The sequence below is a fragment of the Podarcis raffonei genome, chromosome 9 (assembly GCF_027172205.1).
Source record: "Podarcis raffonei isolate rPodRaf1 chromosome 9, rPodRaf1.pri, whole genome shotgun sequence".
Classification (NCBI taxonomy): Eukaryota; Metazoa; Chordata; class Lepidosauria; order Squamata; family Lacertidae; genus Podarcis; species Podarcis raffonei.
In genome coordinates, this window is record NC_070610.1 from 68,185,776 (window position 1) to 68,202,343 (window position 16,568).

Here is a 16,568-nt window from a genome sequence, read left to right on the forward strand (position 1 = left end):
GGGGTCTGAACACTCATCCCCCACCACCACTTTCTGAACACGGCCCAGGAGGAAGGAGCGGAACCACTGTATGACAGTGCCCCCAGCTCCCAGCCCCTCAAGACGGTCCAGAAGGATGTTATGGTCGATGGTATCAAACGCCGCTGAGAGATCCAGCAGAACTAGGAAACAGCTCTCACCTTTGTCTCTAGCCCGCCGGAGATCATCAACCAGTGCGACCAAGGCAGTTTCAGTCCCATGATGAGGCCTGAATCCCGACTGGAAGGGATCCAAATGGTCATGAATGTGCAATGAAAATGAAATCTGTAGGAGCCCTCAGTAAGAGCTGTTCGACAGTGGAATTTGCTGCCAAGGAGTGTGGTGGAGTCTCCTTCTTTGGAGGTCTTTAAGCAGAGGCTTGATAACCATATGTCAGGAGTGCTCTGATGGTGTTTCCTGCTTGGCAGGGGGTTGGACTCGATGGCCCTTGTGGTCTCTTCCAACTCTATGATTCTATGATTCTATGATTCTCAAGCTATATACTACAGAACAGACCTGCTTATTTAGACCCAACTCTCCTTGTATCAAATAAAATGTGAGAGAGATAGAGGATCTTGATTTCTGGAGCTCAAGGATTGCATGGGATATGGAGGAACTACAGAAGTACAGCCAGTGTGAAAAAGATGTGTAATGTTTGCTTTATTTCAGAGGGAGCTTTGATGAAACCACTACAAAGTTCTGTGTTGGATGTGTGACGGAAGCTGTCGAATATTTGCATTACATCAGTGTGATCTACAGGGACTTGAAGCCCGAAAATTTAATTTTGGACGCTCAAGGATATATAAAGCTGGTGAGGTTGTGGTTGGTTTGTTTTTCTTTAATGCCCATAATTGTCCTGCAGAGAGAAGCTTGCTTTTCATCCAATGCCATGCCCGTTAAAGGGAAATTTTAAGAGCACTTAATCCTTGAAGCCTCTGTCGCACTCAACCTGAGGGTTAGGAAGGAATATTATTCCCCTGGGTGTGTTGATTCCACCCCTTTCCTCCCAGGTTACAATTTTAATTCACAAGAATCTTCCTGTAAATTGTGTGCTTGGTCTAAGTGGAAGGAATGATCCCCGAGGTCAGCAAATGTGGGAGTCCTCCTGGGTCAGATCTGGGCCTCTGAGGAACATAGTTTGCCAGCCCAATGTCAAAGGGAACATTCACAAAGAAAGGAAACTTCTTTGCATTCCACTCAGGTACAGTGAGGATGGAAACCAGCAAACCACCTGTAATCTCCTCCTTCCATGAACCACCCAGTTTCCGACTGATGAATTGCATCCATATTTTCACTCTTCATAGGTTCTTGACATACCTGTGTGCAGCAGAACCAAAGTACCCCCTCAAAATGCTAAGGTGAAAATAGGATAATGGAAGGCCCATAGCTCAGTATACATGCCAAGGTCAAGATTCAACCCCTGGTGTCTACAAGGTGGGCTGGGAAAGACTTTTGTCCGAAACCATGGAGAGCTGCTACTGGTTTGGGTAGACCAGGGTTTCCCAAACTGGGGTCTCCAGTCTGGACTACAACTCCCATCATCCCTAGCTAGCAGGACCAGTGTCACTGCCTCCTGTGGGAACATGTGTGGCGATCACACAGGGTCCCCAGACGTTTCACTGTCTATTGATCCCTGTGCCACCACTTTATTTCTCGCTGCCACCACCCAGGCCCTACCTGGTACAATACTGAGTCCAGTCAGGGTTAAATTAGAACATAAATTTCTGTTTATTTATTGCTGTTTAACAAGTGTGTGGTTTCATAAACGGTATCGGTCAATTACATTCATGGGGTGCCTATCCAGACCTATAACTTCCGCTACCTGCTCTCACTCACTAAACCACCTCTCAGATATTGACTTGTCTTCCTAGCCCCTAACTGTTTCTGACTCAGCCTATTTTGCTACACTAACTCAACCTACCCACAGACTCTATCCCAATTCACTCCCACTCCAACCAACCACCCAACTCCCAACGAACTCTGCCCTTCGCCCCTCCCAGAGCTGGTTTTATAGTCCCTCTGACTCCACCCTGACTGGGCAACCTGTTTAACTATTTCACCTCCAGCACTCTCATATGTTAACGTCACAGCGAGTTCCATAATTTAACTATGCGCTGGGGAAGTAAAGGACTTTTCTGGAAGTCAGTGTTGGCACCAAGCTGGCAGAGGGAGCAGAACAGATGGAAGAGAAAAGCAACCTTTCGCCATCCTGTATATTTTAAGTACAGTGGTACCTTGGTTCTCAAACACCTTGCTACTCAAACAACTTGGAACCCAAACACTGCAACCCGGAAATAAGTGTTCCAGTTTGTGAACATTTTTCAGAAGCCGAACGTGCTCCTTTTTGCGTGTTATGCTTCCATTTTTGAGTGCCACACTTCCATTTTGAGTGTTACGCTGAGGTCTGTCTGTTTTTGCTATTTATTTTGCATTTTTGCTTTTGCGGCACTTTTTGTTTTGTTTTTGTGACTGTGTGGAACCCAGTTCAGCTACTGATTGATTGATTGTGTGACCGCAGTACATTGTTTATTGCTTTCATTTTATGGATCAGTGGTCTCGTTAGATAGTAAAATCCATGTTCAATTGCTGTTTTAGGGGTTGCTTTTAAAAGTCTGGAATGGATTAATCCATTTTGCATTACTTTCTGTGGGAAAGCGCGCCTTGGTTTTGGAACGCTTTGGTTTTGGAACGGACTTCCGGAACGGATTAATTTTGAGAACCAAGTTACCACTGTAAATGGCAGCCCATTTCCCTTGGCCTTCCAAAGCCCACTTGTAAATGCCCTGGTTTGTGCAAAGCCAGCAAGGGCTAGACGCTGTAAATGAGAACAGCCAAAGCTAAATGCCTCACTGTCTGATGATAGTATTTGCTCTTCCCCCCATGAGGTTGATTTTGGGTTCGCTAAGAAGATTGGAGCTGGGCAAAAGACCTGGACGTTCTGCGGGACTCCCGAGTACGTTGCCCCTGAAGTCATCCTGAATAAAGGACACGATTTCAGCGTGGACTTCTGGTCTCTTGGTATCCTAGTGTATGAGCTGCTGACAGGAAAGTAAGTGCCAAGTCAGTTACCTCAGGAATCACTGCTTCTATGAACTCTTTACACAAATAGGTTATTTGCTGTTGTTTTGCTTGGTTATTATATTATGAGGAGAGTCCATATTGTAGAGCCCACACTTTATAGCTGGGTTCGAGGACGTGCCACGCCACGCCACGCCCCCGCTCCAGGTGCCAAATCCGCTAGCTCCGCCACTGCTCTGAAGAGCAGCAAGCTCAGATCCACAAGCAGCTGAATCAGCCTCTGCCTCGCGTTGATGGCTTCTTCTCCTTCATCTCCACGTGGTGCTCTCCTCCTTCCTCCATCTTCTTCCAACAACCCCCCTTGCCCAACCCCTTCTGTCTCAGTCATCGCCCACCGTAACCCTGGCAACCCCTGTTTGCCCAGACTCAAGGATCTCTCTTTGCACTTCTTAATAACTTCCCCCCTCAGGCAATGCCCCGGTCTGGAACAGAAGCTTAGCCTGAATTTTTACACTTCTAAATCCAACACCTATCTGCTCATCTTGATTCTCAGCACCCAGGAACCTAGGGGAAGGCAGGGCCCCCACAAATCCGTAATAATACATTCATATTTCAGAATGATCTCTGTTTAAGGTTCAGTGTAGCCAAACTGTTAAGGGGTCTAGCTTTCTCCCTTCTCCTTCCTTCCTTCCTTCCTTCCTTCCTTCCTTCCTTCCTTCCTTTCTTTCTTTCTTCATTCATATTTGCATGGGCATTAAACAGGAAATAATACAGCTCAGTGGTAGAGCATCTGCTTTGCAAACAAGAGTCACCAGGTTCAATCCCCAGTATCTTCATTTAAAAGCACCAGGTAGCAGGTCATAGATTCATAGAGAGTTGGAAGGGACCACAAGGGTCATCAACCCGGTGGAAGTGACCCTGGATTGCTGCTACCCTCAGAATAGACAATACTGGACCGCTAGGACAATTAGTGAGACTTCCTATAAAACAGCTTTCTGCAAATTTTACCTGTATCTAAAATAGAATTTCTCTTTTGTCATTACAAACTCCTTTTTACTTGAGCATTTTTCTCTTTTTTTCTTTTCCTTCTCTCCCCCCCCCCCACCCAATCCATTTCTATAAATCGTGACATTTACTCTAGTCCTCCATTTTCTGGGGTCGATCAAATGATGACCTACAATTTGATTCTGAAAGGCGTCGAAAGGCTGGATTTTCCCAGGATAATAACAAAGCGGCCTGAAGACTTGATTCGGCGGCTCTGCAGGTGAGGAGGGCAATTTGGTCGCGAAGGTGTGAAAAGAATACTTTAGCCGTGTTACATTCTGCTAGGCGCCCAAAATCAAAGCTCGTTAAACTTAAGTCAAAAACTATCTTTTCTCTCTTTTGAAGCAAAAAAAAGATCCTGCTGAGATGTTTGGGTGTTAACTATTAAACTGAGGGTGTTTGGTTTTTGTTTTGTTAAAAATGCATTGTTTGCGTAATGTTTACCGGGTGTGAGATACTTTATTATTTATTTTACAGTGCAATTCCGTGCAAGTATTGCTACTTGATTGCTCTGTCCACTTTGGGCATTCTGAGTGAAGGTAGATACGTACAATCAAAGTCTATAGCCAGGCTGCCTATTTATGCTCAAGCAACTTTTGCCCAGACCCAAAGCCTCACTGGGGCCTGCTGTCTCCCCAACTCTTCTCTTCAGATTAGGCTGCACTTGTTTCTGTGTTAATCAGCTGCATTTTGGCTTCCCTGCTCACATTAAAACCTTCCTCGCAAGTTGCTAGGCAACCAACATAAAACCGAAGACGTGAACTGGAAGTTGCTGCCAATTCGCCCCTTGAAGGCTGAGGTTCTGAGGCCTTTACCTTGTTTTCAGAGGCCTGCTTCTTGGGACTTTGGGATGGACACATCCCATTCTTGCAAGTCCATTGCACATGGAAGTAAAAAAAAAAAGGCAGGTGATTCAACGGCCTTGCTGAAGCTGAGCCAGCCCAGATCTTGGCTGTGCCTCGATGGGAGACCACCTGGAGACAGACATCTGTCACCAGAGAAAGAGACAGACCAGGCAAACGGGAAGATCAAGGTTGCTGCAGAAGGGCACATGGACCCTGATCCAGGACCTCTCTTCCAGGTCTTCTGTTTGCCCCACTTCAAGCAGACTGGATTCATTGACTCAGCACCTCAGTGTCCTGAATGAACCTCCAATCTGTTCATGCTCTTAGCCTCCTGTCTTATAATTAACTACAAGCCTGCAGCGGTTTTAATATGGCACACGGCGTACAAGAAGCTTCTACTCTGCTATACCTTGAGTGTGCAAAGTAGCAATGATCAGAGCATTGGTGCTGCATCCTTTGCAGTAAGGATGAGTCGTCGCCTTTGGCTTTTATCATTTATTCTGTTGTGGGGGGGAAAATGGGGTTTGGTTTTTACAGCCCCTCCCCTATCAAGAGAAAAGATATCCCTTTCATCTTGGTCAGAGATGAAACAGTGATGCTGTTATGTACTGAGTTTAATAGGATCCAAAATACAGTAGTCTGATTGGTCCTAGAACAATAAGAGTCAGAATGCAGCAGTCTGATTGGTCCTAGAACAATAGGATTCAGAATGCAGCAGCCTGATTGGTCCTAGAGCAATAGGATCCAGAATGCAGCAGTCTGATTGGTCCACAGGAGCGACCCAATCCAGCTCCAGGTGGAAGTGAATCTGCAACCTGATTGGCCTACAGGAGAATCCTGGAATTAGCCAATCATGTGGGGCCCATTGTGTAAATAATGTATATAAAGCAGACATTCTGGGGGAACTTCCATTCCTCCTCACCACTATGAGCTGAATAAAGAGCGTGAAATCCACTCTCGACTCTGAGTATATTTCAGAGGCAACAAAGAAAACAAGGCAAGCTGCTGATCTCTATTGATCTGTTTGCAAGTAGAGTCTCTCCATGCAAGGAGGCGAGGGAGCGTGTGTGACAACCCCTTAGCCCAGTGGTTCTCAACCTGTGGGTCCCCAACATCTGGGGACCCACAGGTTGAGAAAGGCTGCCTTAGCCAAAGACCACCCACAAGCATCATACAAGCATCACAGAAAGAGGCGGTCTACAACAGAAATTTGAGAACAAAATAAAAAAAATCCTTCCAGTAGCTGTCGGAATCAAGCCTTAGTCAGAGGAATCTGGCCACTCTCCAGGCACCCGGCTTGAGTTCCTTGTTGACCTCCCCGTCTGCGACTCCCGGCAAGATCAGGTGAGATCTCAATCGGCGATCCTCCTCTAACGTGAGAAGAACACACCACTCCTCCCCTGCCATCCCCATGGAGGGGAGAGAGACAGACAGAAATGTATTTACATGCCTTTATTTCTGTCCTTCCAGCAGTACAGAGAAACGTGTCTGCTCTCTCTTAACACCAACAGCAGAGAGAGAAAACTCCTCCCCTGTACTTCCAGTACAGGTCATGTGACACTCTGAGCTAACATCCTGTGCTCAGTACAATGAATAGACTGTTCCTTTGTTCCCACGGAACAGTCCCAAACATCAACATCCTGTTTGGCTTTCCAGCCACCTGGAGCTCGCTGCTGCATTGCTCCTTTTTCGTAACAGTAGCACCTTAGACACCAACTGAAGAAGTGTGCATGCGCACGGAAGCTCATACCAATAACAAACTTAGTTGGTTTCTAAGGGGCTACTGGAAGGAATTTTTTTTATTTTGCTTCTACTACAGCAGACCAACACGGGTACCTGCCTGTAACTAGAAATTGTGAGAGTATGACTTGTCCTCTGTCTGTCAAGATCCCTGCTAATGTTTGCTGATTGCCTTTTCCTGGCCAGTCTGGGCCATTCTTTTGATACTGTGAATGCCATGACTCCATAATCCATTGTCTCAGACCTGTTTTGTTCATGCGTAGGAATCTGCTCGTTTGACAAGTCTGATTGGATAGTTATCAACATTTGCTAAACCTGTTTCACTGAGGGGAAGTTCGGGAAGAATTTCCTGATATGGGATTAGGGGTCTCAAGGCTGGCTAGGGATAAACATGGCCGCTTTGTTGCTCTCTGTACCCTTTCAGCTCAGGTTTTACTGGTAAAAGTGATCTTTCATCAAGGAATTGGCAGGTTCGTTGAGAACACGGGACCAAATAGGCGCACCTGGAAACTTTGCCACTATTTAACTGAGCCATGCTGCAAAGGCCATTTTGCACCACCTGTAGGGTTTGACATTTTGTGGACATGCGGTACGTGTAAATGCACTTATTCCCATACATTTATGATGACACGCCATTGATTTTTTATAACACTTCTCTATCTCTCACTTGAGAGAGAAGTTGCCGAGGGTGTTTCAAGCCATGGATTCTGGCTGCTGGAGCTGCGGAAAACACACACTCCCCCCACGCCCCCAATTGCAAATATAGGGAGCCCAACAAAATGAACATTACTAGAAATCAGCCCTACTTCCTGCGGACCAAGAGCATATTATTTATAAGGCCATGCTGAAAGTTTCTCTGTCTTGATTTTAAATATACAGCTGGTGCAAATGAAGGTTTTCTGGGAAAAGCCCTTGGAAGTTTCAGATCTGTTTGCTAGCAGGCAACTGAAGGGTACTAGGTTGGGGAAGGCTGATTTAGGATATATTTTATATATATATATATATATATATATGTGTGTGTGTGTGTGTGTGTGTGTGTGTGTGTGTGTGTAGGATCCAACCTGTTGAATTGCATTAGAACACGGAAGGTGATAGTATTATTAAATTACGAAGCTTCCGAATTATGGAGCGTTGACTTTGCTTTTGTTTTGTTTTGTTTATAGGCAAAATCCTACCGAGAGGTTAGGAAATCTGAAGAATGGTATCCATGATATTAAGAGGCATAGGTAAGGAAAGGAACGGCGGGGTTCCTTGCAAACCGGGGTCACTTCTTTTTCTCCTGCTTTTGTCTCTGATTCTGTAGAGCAGAGGAGAAACATGGAAGTCTTTTTGTGGCCACAAAGGCAGGATGAAGGTGTGATGTTGTTTCCTTCCAAGACAGATGCGCCTCTTGTCTTATAACCACTGTTTCACTGATCTTCTTGTTCTGAACCTTCCTTCCCAGGTGGCTGAACGGTTTTAACTGGGAAGGACTCAAGGCAAGGAAGTTAACGTCTCCTTTAAAAAGAGAGGTACTGAGAACGTCATACTATGTGGCATTAAACGCTTGTCATTTCATCATTTGCACAAGGGTGAAGTCTCGTTTGCATCAGAAGGGCCAAGCAGGGATTCAAACTCTGGTCTCACACAACCTCTTTCTGCGTCAATGGTGTTTGATTTCATTTAGGCAGGATCAGTGGATAGTTGCAATGAGTGCCATTGCCTGACATGATGTTCTCCCAGCATGCTTTGGGAATGTGGCTAGGAAGTTATTCAAAGCCTATGTGCCTTAAATGCCATTGGGGTTGGACTAGGTGATGATGATGATGATGATGATGATGATAGTAATAATTTTATTATTTGTACCCCACACATCTGACAGGGTTGCCCCAGCCACTCTGGGCAGCTCCTAGCATATAAAGAAACATAATCAAACATTAAAAACTTCCCTATGCAGGGCTGCCTTCAGATGCCTTCTAAAGATTGCATAGCTCCTTATTTCCTTGACATCTGGTGGGAGGGCGTTCCACAGGGCGGGTGCCACTACCAAGAAGGCCCTCTGCCTAGTTCCCTGTAACCTCACTTCTCGCAATGGGAGAACTGCCAGAAGGCCCTCGGAGCTGGATCTCAGCTGATAATTATGATTCTGTAACTGCTTTTTGCCTGGTGTGTCCCCTAAGATTTTCTTTACACATGTTTCTTTCGCAGCTTTCTGGTCCAATGGATTACAGCTACTTCGACCGATACCCTCCTGAACAGGGAACCCCACCAGATGAGCTTTCAGGCTGGGATAAAGACTTCTAAGAGGAGAAGAGAAGAGGCAGGCTTATAGATCAACAAATATGAGCATCCACAGATTGTTTGTACTAGTCATGTAACATAATTCTTAGGAGCCCAACCCAGCTGCATTCAGATCAAGGAGACTTCTGCATTTAGAGTGAGCTGGACACAGACGCCGACGCGCCTCCCCCCCCTTTTATCTTGCTTTGCAACTTCACAGCATGACAGGTTTTGCCTTGTCCTTTGAAGGATGGGGCAGTGGCCCAGTGGCAAGAAGCATCACCCCTTGTTTAATTGCAAACAGAAGTTCTTCATCTCTCGTAGAGATGTGTGACACAGTGGTACCTTGGAAGTCCAATGGAATCCGTTCCGGAAGTCCGTTCGACTTCCAAAGCTCCTGCAGCCAATCAGAAGCCGTGTCGGACGTTCGGGTTCCAAAGAACGTTCTCAAACCAGAACAGTCACTTCTGGGTTTGCGGCGTTCGGGAGTAAAAACGTTCGACTTGCAAGGTGTTTGGGATCCAAGATATGACTGTATTGGCAACCCTGAGCCCTCAGGATGAGGAATGGAAAGATGCAGGAGAGCAGAGCAGCATTCTGAATGACTTCGTGAAGGTGGCCTATTCTGGTCATCTTCCAGGGTAAACAAAATCCACACTTAAAAGTAGCTTTTTAAATATCCCGCTCATGTTGTGATGTACAGAAGCCCCACGTGAAGCACTCAGGAGCCAGGCTGTATTTTAAGTAGCGCTTTATTCCAGTTGCAGACTTGCATCAGGATAAAGCAGTCTTCTTAACATCCAGGAATTGGCATACACAGGTGGGATTACTGCATACGCATATGCACCATACATATGCATTGCTACAGAAAAATGCTATTAATATCAGTGCAGACAGGAGCTAAAAGGATTGTGCCATATTGTTACAAGATGGCCAACTTACACTTTCAACAAGAAAGGCAATTATTGCAGAACAATTACGTTCAGTATGGTAGACTTCCCCCCAAAATAACTGTTCTCTCTGTGTGGGGTTTTTTTATATATATAAAAAGCTTGATTTAGCAGAGATTTCAGCATATATTTCTGAAGTCAATTCCTGTGCATTATTGGTGCCTCACAACATATTGAAAAACCATGAAGTGCAGAGTCAAAGAGCTGGAATTGGCTGCAGTTCCTCGGTTAGTATATGCCTAGTGCAGAAACTTGTTTTCACTGCCCTTAGGTTTTGATCTTTCCTAATATTTTTGTCGGTCTGCCTGGGGCAGGTGGTAACTGGAAACCAACAGGCCCCTAGAGGATCACATCTTTTTTTTTTTTTTAAATATTTTTATTAAACAGTTTTTATAGCCACACAAACAAAACATAACAACGACAAATACATAAACAAACAATAACAGAAACAAAACAAAAAACAAGTACCATTTCATATCCTAATTTCTTAAACCTTTCTTCCTCGACTTCCTCATGCCTCCCTTTTCTGTATTCCAAATTCTAATCAATTATTCAGCAAATCTTCCCTTATTTTACTTTAAATTTAAGCTAATCTTCCTTATTCTCCTTGTCTTAACCATTACTAATAGTAACCATTTACTTTCCAGTCCAACATCATTCTAACTGTCATTAATTTTATAGTATTTCTTTAGATAGTCCTTGAACTTTTTCCATTCTTCTTCCGCTGCTTCTCTTCCCTGGTTTCGGATTCTGCTCGTCATTTCTGCCAAGCCCATGTAGTCCATCACCTTCATCTGCCATTCTTCCAGTGTGGGTAGATCCTGTGTCTTCCAGTACTTTGCAATGAGTATTCTAGCTGCTGTTGTAGCATACATAAAGAAAGTTATATCCGTCTTTAACACCCCTTGGCCGACAATGCCCAAGAGAAAGGCCTCTGGTTTCTTATTAAAGGTATATTTAAATACCTTTTTAAGTTCATTATAGATCATTTCCCAGAATGCCTTAATCTTCGGGCACGTCCACCAAAGGTGAAAAAATGTACCTTCCTTTTCTTTACATTTCCAACATTTATTATCAGGCAAATGGTAAATCCTTGCAAGCTTGACTGGGGTTATGTACCACCTATAAATCATTTTCATAATATTTTCTCTTAAGGCATTACATGCCGTGAATTTCATCCCGGTGGTCCACAACTTTTCCCAGTCAGCAAACAAAATATTATGACCAATGTCCTGAGCCCATTTAATCATAGTTGATTTAACCGTTTCATCTTGTGTATTCCATTTCAGCAGCAAATTGTACATTTTTGACAAATTCTTAGTACTGGATTCTAACAATTCAGTCTCTAATTTTGATTTTTCCACCTGGAAGCCAATTTTACTGGAAGCCAATTTTACCCACTTGGACAAAAAGCGTTATTTCTTTCTTGACTGGCCATGTTTTAACAGAGAGAGATTTTTAAAAGCATAGGTCCTGTTTCTATTTTGTAGAAAATGTTTAGTCTTCCAGTCTAATTGAAAAAACAAGTTGAATTAGAAATGGAAATCAAAGACCTTTTTCTTTCTTCCATTGTGGAGCAGTGGCTCAATGGCAAAAATGTAGAGAGCGACAATGGAGGATGTCATATTTCAAATCAGGCCATCTAGCTCAGTGTGGTCAACACTGGCTGGCAGCAGCTCTCCAGTGTGGTCTTTCCCAGTCCTATCAGCAGATGCCAGAAAATGAACTTAGGCAGATAAAGCATGTGCTCTGCCCTTTCCAAGATCTAAGGCCAGAGGTTCATGAATGAGATACCGTATTTTTCGCTCTATAGGACACATTTCCCCCCTCCAAAAATTAAGGGGAAATGTGTGTGCATCCTATGGAGAGAATGCAGGCTCCTTGGCTTCAGCGATAGCAACACAAAGCCTCCGAAGCGCAGAGGGACAGCTCCCTCCACACTCCGGAGGCTTCGCGTTGCTTTCGCTGAAGCTGCCTGAAGCCCCCGGAGTGCAGCGCGAACTCCCGCTGTGCTCTCCAGGCTTCAGGCAGCTATCTGCAAGTCTTCAGAGCGCAGCAGGAGTTCCCGCTGCGCTCCGAAGGCTTGTGGATAGCCTCCTGAAGCCTGGAGAGCGAGAGGGGTCGGTGCACACTGATCCCTCTTGTTCTCCAGGCTTCGCTTCGCTGGAGAGGCGCTGCACAGTTTTCCCTCTCTGCGCAGCGCCCCTTCAGCTAAGCGGGAGGAGAAATGGAAGGGGCTCCGTTTCTCCTGCTGCTTCGCTGAAGGGTCGCTGAGCAGAGAGGGGGAGAATTTTTTTCCCCTGTTATCCCCCTCCTATGGTCCGGTGCATCCTGTGGTCCGGTGCATCCTATAGAGCGAAAAATACGGTACTTACATGACCCAGTTTAGGGACTGCAGGGACTTCTGAAGTTCAACCCCGCAGGCTGACAGCAGAACAGCAAAGGGGTTGTGTGTTTTTTCCTGTGACCCTTTATCTCTGGAAGGGGTGATAACCAGGGATCCTACAAGGGTGGCATGATGAAGTCTTGTTGGAGGACACAGCCAGCTTGAGGATTCGCTACTGCCACCTTGTGACAATGGCTGCGTAGGAAGGCAGTGGCCTGCTTTCTAAACCCACCTCAGGGAGATGGCACCATAGCACTTGACCACCTGGTGTGATAATGAACTTGGGGGAAGTCGGCACAAATCAAAGTTCCCACTTGCTTTTGAACCTTAGGAGCAGCAGCTGTCAATAACATTATTTGTTGGGAAAAATTGGTGCAACACAACAGGACCATGAGCAGCAGAAAAGGTGCCGCTGGGATCGTTGTCAGATAATATAATTCACACACTCAAAGCCCAGTACCACCAGTTAAAAGAGGGCTCCTGTCAAGGCTGGGGAAGATTTGTGCCTGGGATTTGGGGGAGCTGCTGCCAGGCAAAGGAGACTTTCCTGGGCGAGGTGGTCCATCTCCGCATAAGGCAGCTGCAGAAATAATAATAATAATAATAATAATAATAATAATAATTTATTTATTTATACCCATCTGGCTGGGTTTCCCCAGCCACTCCAGGCGGCTTGCAACAAAATATTAAAATACAATACTCTTTCAGATATTAAAAGCTTCCCTAAACAGGGCTGCCTTCAGATGTCTCCTAAAAGTCTGGTAGTTGTTTTTTCCTTTGACATCTGGTGGGAGGGTGTTCCACAGGGTGGGTGCCACTACCGAGAAGGCCCTCTGCCTGGTTCCCTGTAACTTGGCTTCTCACAGTGAGGGAACCGCCAGAAGGCCCTCGGCGCTGGACCTCAGTGTCTGGGCAGAATGATGGAGGTGGAGACGCTCCTTCAGGTATACTGGACTGAGGCCGTTTAGGGCTTTAAAGGTCAGCACCAACACTTTGAATTGTGCTCGGAAACATACTGGGAGCCAATGTAGATCTTTCAAGACTGGGGTTGTGTGGTCTCGGTGGCCGTTCCCAATCACCAGTCTGGCTGCCACATTCTGGATTAGTTGTAGTTTCCGGGTCAGCTTCAAAGGTAGTCCCATGTAGAGCGCATTGCAGTAGTACAAGCAAGAGATAACTAGAGCATGCACCACTCTGGCGAGACAGTCTGCGGGCAGGTAGGGTCTCAGCCTGCATACCAGATGGAGCTGGTAAACAGCTGCCCTGGACACAGAATTGACTTGTGCCTCCATGGACAGCTGTGAATCCAGAATGACTCTCAGGCTGCGCACCTGGTCCTTTCAGGGGCACAGTTACCCCATTCAGGACCAGGGAATCCTCCACACCTGCCCGCCTCCTGTCCCTCAGAAACAGTACTTCTGTCTTGTCAGGATTCAAGGCAGAGGTGGGAAATGTATTGGGCCTTTGGCTGTTATTGAACCACAACTCCCATCAGCCCTAGTTAGCACAGCCAATGCGCAAGGGTAATGGGAGTTGTAGTCCTTGTAGTGTCGGGGGATCACCTGGTGACTCATCCCTGATCCTATAGAAAACACTCAAGTGCTTGCAGGTACCAGTTAGTAATACCAAAGACTGTGCGGTGTCTCCAAGATCTGTATCTTCTTTAGTGCACATCATCTATATTTTTGTGCCCCGTTTCTAGAAGGTATCAAATATGTAAAGGCTGTAAAACTTTTTTTAAAAAAGAGAAAATAGATGGGTTGTTTTTTTCCTGTTTATTTGTATATATGCCCAGTTTTCATATATGCCTATTTTTTAAACGAGAAAGTATATGTTGGTTTTATTACACAAGAGTGCTGCTGGTATGTACACACAGGGAGAGAAATGCCTTCGTCCTTTTTAAAACGGCTGTAAAATGCATTGTGTGCACAAATAAATCTATTACACGGCACCTTCAACATGCTCTGTTTGTGTTTTCCAACACCCTCCTTCATGGCTGGCCAGAATGCGGGCTTCATTGCATTGGTATTGCAATGAAGATGTAGTGACATCAGTGGGGTTTTACTTGGGAGTAAATGCAATCTGGCTGCAGATTGATTTGGCTGCAATCTGGCTGCAGATTAATTTTGTGGCTGCAGATGGTGACAGCAGCCACAAAATTAAAAGACGCCTGCTTCTTGGGAGAAAAGCAATGACAAACCTAGACAGCATCTTAAAAAGCAGAGACATCACCTTGCCAACAAAGTTAATAGAGTTAAAGCTATGGATTTCCCAGTAGTGATGTATGGGAGTGAGAGCTGGACCATAAAGAAGGCTGATCACCAAAGAATTGATGCTTTTGAATTATGGTGCTGGAGGAGACTCTTGAGAGTCCCATGGACTGCAAGAAGATCAAACCTATCCATTCTGAAGGAAATCAGCCCTGAGTGCTCACTGGAAGGACAGGTCCTGAAGCTGAGACTCCAATACTTTGGCCACCTCATGAGAAGAGAAGACTCCCTGGGAAAGACCCTGATGTTGGGAAAGATGGAGGGCACAAGGAGAAGGGGACGACAGAGGACTAGATGGTTGGATAGTGTTCTTGAAGCTACCAGCATGAGTTTGACCAAACTGCGGGAGGCAGTGGAAGACAGGAGTGCCTGGCGTGCTCTGGTCCATGGGGTCACAAAGAGTCAGATACGACTAAATGACTAAACAACAACAACAACAAATGCAATCTGTTTAGGACTGTGGCTGGAAGACATTTATTTTGAGAAACAATTATTTGGGGATTATTTGGGGACCGTCGTGATCCACGCGACAGTCACCTCCAGACTGGATTATTGTAACTCGTTCTACGTGGGGCTGCCCTTAAGACTGACCCAGAAACTCCAGTGGGTGCAGAATGCTGCAGCGAGACTCCTTACGGGGTCTTCGCTGCAAGATCACATTCATCCGGTGCTATATCAACTGCACTGGCTCCCGGTGGAGTACAGGATCAGGTTTAAGGTGCTGGTTTTAACCTTTAAAGCCCTATACGGCCTAGGACCCTCGTACCTACGGGACCGCCTCTCCTGGTATGCCCCACAGAGAAACTTACGGTCTTCAAATAAAAACATCTTGAAGGTCCCAGGCCACAGAGAAGTTAGGCTGGCCTCAACTAGAGCCAGGGCTTTTTCGGCTGTGGCTCCGACCTGGTGGAACACTCTGTCACAAGAGACTAGGGCCCTGCAGGACTTGACATCTTTCCGCAGGGCCTGCAAGACAGAGCTGTTCCGCCAGACAGAGCTGTTTAGCCAGGGCACAGCCTGACCCCCTCCCTCGGCAATCTTCGCGGAGCTCTGGCCCAGTGGTGGCCAGTGGCTTGAATTTAATTAATTTTATAATGAATGATTTTAGAGTGTTGTTTGTGTTGTATTTTTGTATTGTTTTATTGTTGTTAGCCGCCCTGAGCCCGGCTTCGGCTGGGGAGGGCGGGATATAAATAAAATTTCTTCTTCTTCTTCTTCTTCTTCTACTTCTTCTTCTTCTTCTTCTTCTTCTTCTTCTTCTTCTTCTTCTTCTTCTTCTTCTTCTTCCTTTACAATAAGCCAGATTTTTAACTGAAAATAGCTTATCCACAAGGGTTTTCCTCTTGGTTAAGGAGAACAAAGGAGATGATCGGTTGGGTTCTATAACAGTGCTCTTTACGGTCCAAAAGTAACACCTAGTATTGCATTTGGAAGTGGGTTGAAAGCCAATACGAACTCTGTATGGAGCGCAGGTGTAACTTGTTCCCGGTGGTGAAAACACCAGGCAGATGGAAAGTAGTTTTGCGCAGGAAATTTTGAGGGTAATTCAGATGCTGGCTTTGCAGCAAAAGGGCTAATTGCTTTGCCAACTGAATGCAGGCAGTAAAAGCAAAACCCACTGGTGTAGCCGTGGTCCCATCTTCAATTGCCAGATGCAGAGACCAAAGCATCTAGAAAACCCATGGAGAAGTCCCAAAGCCCATTTACTAGCCTATATTCTTTTATAAGGTGACAAAATGCAATCCTGCTCTTTAAAGGCCAGACATCTGCTCCATGTTCCTCTAAAGTCAAGTGACATTTTCTTGGTCGTGTTATTGCCTCCAACTCCAGGCAAAAGCCGCGGCGGGGAGCACACAGCTTCCAGAGTAAGGGCCTTTTTGCTGCTGCTTTTACAAAAAAGGTGCCGGCATGGGTTGAAAATGTGAGTGTGGGAAGCTGTGCCACTTAATCACTCATCACTTCACTAATTATATCCCCAAGGCCCATGGCACCCTTGGGCAGCTGCCAGGACCCAGGCAACCTGGCAAGGTTTGCCATG

General features: G+C 45.6%; 1 protein-coding gene across 1 annotated transcript in view; it reads left to right on the forward strand.

Annotated features, from left to right (window-relative positions):
• PRKG2 (protein kinase cGMP-dependent 2) overlaps positions 1-10,063 on the forward strand; it is a 70,991-nt gene extending 60,928 nt beyond the window's left edge. Inside the window, exons 14-19 of the mRNA XM_053404311.1 lie at positions 688-829; positions 2,904-3,067; positions 4,178-4,300; positions 7,829-7,891; positions 8,110-8,176; positions 8,853-10,063. Of these exons, the coding sequence (XP_053260286.1) occupies positions 688-829; positions 2,904-3,067; positions 4,178-4,300; positions 7,829-7,891; positions 8,110-8,176; positions 8,853-8,948 (655 nt within the window). The 3' untranslated portion in view covers positions 8,949-10,063. The remainder of the gene's footprint in view (positions 1-687; positions 830-2,903; positions 3,068-4,177; positions 4,301-7,828; positions 7,892-8,109; positions 8,177-8,852) is intronic.
• The last annotated feature ends 6,505 nt before the right edge of the window (positions 10,064-16,568 follow it).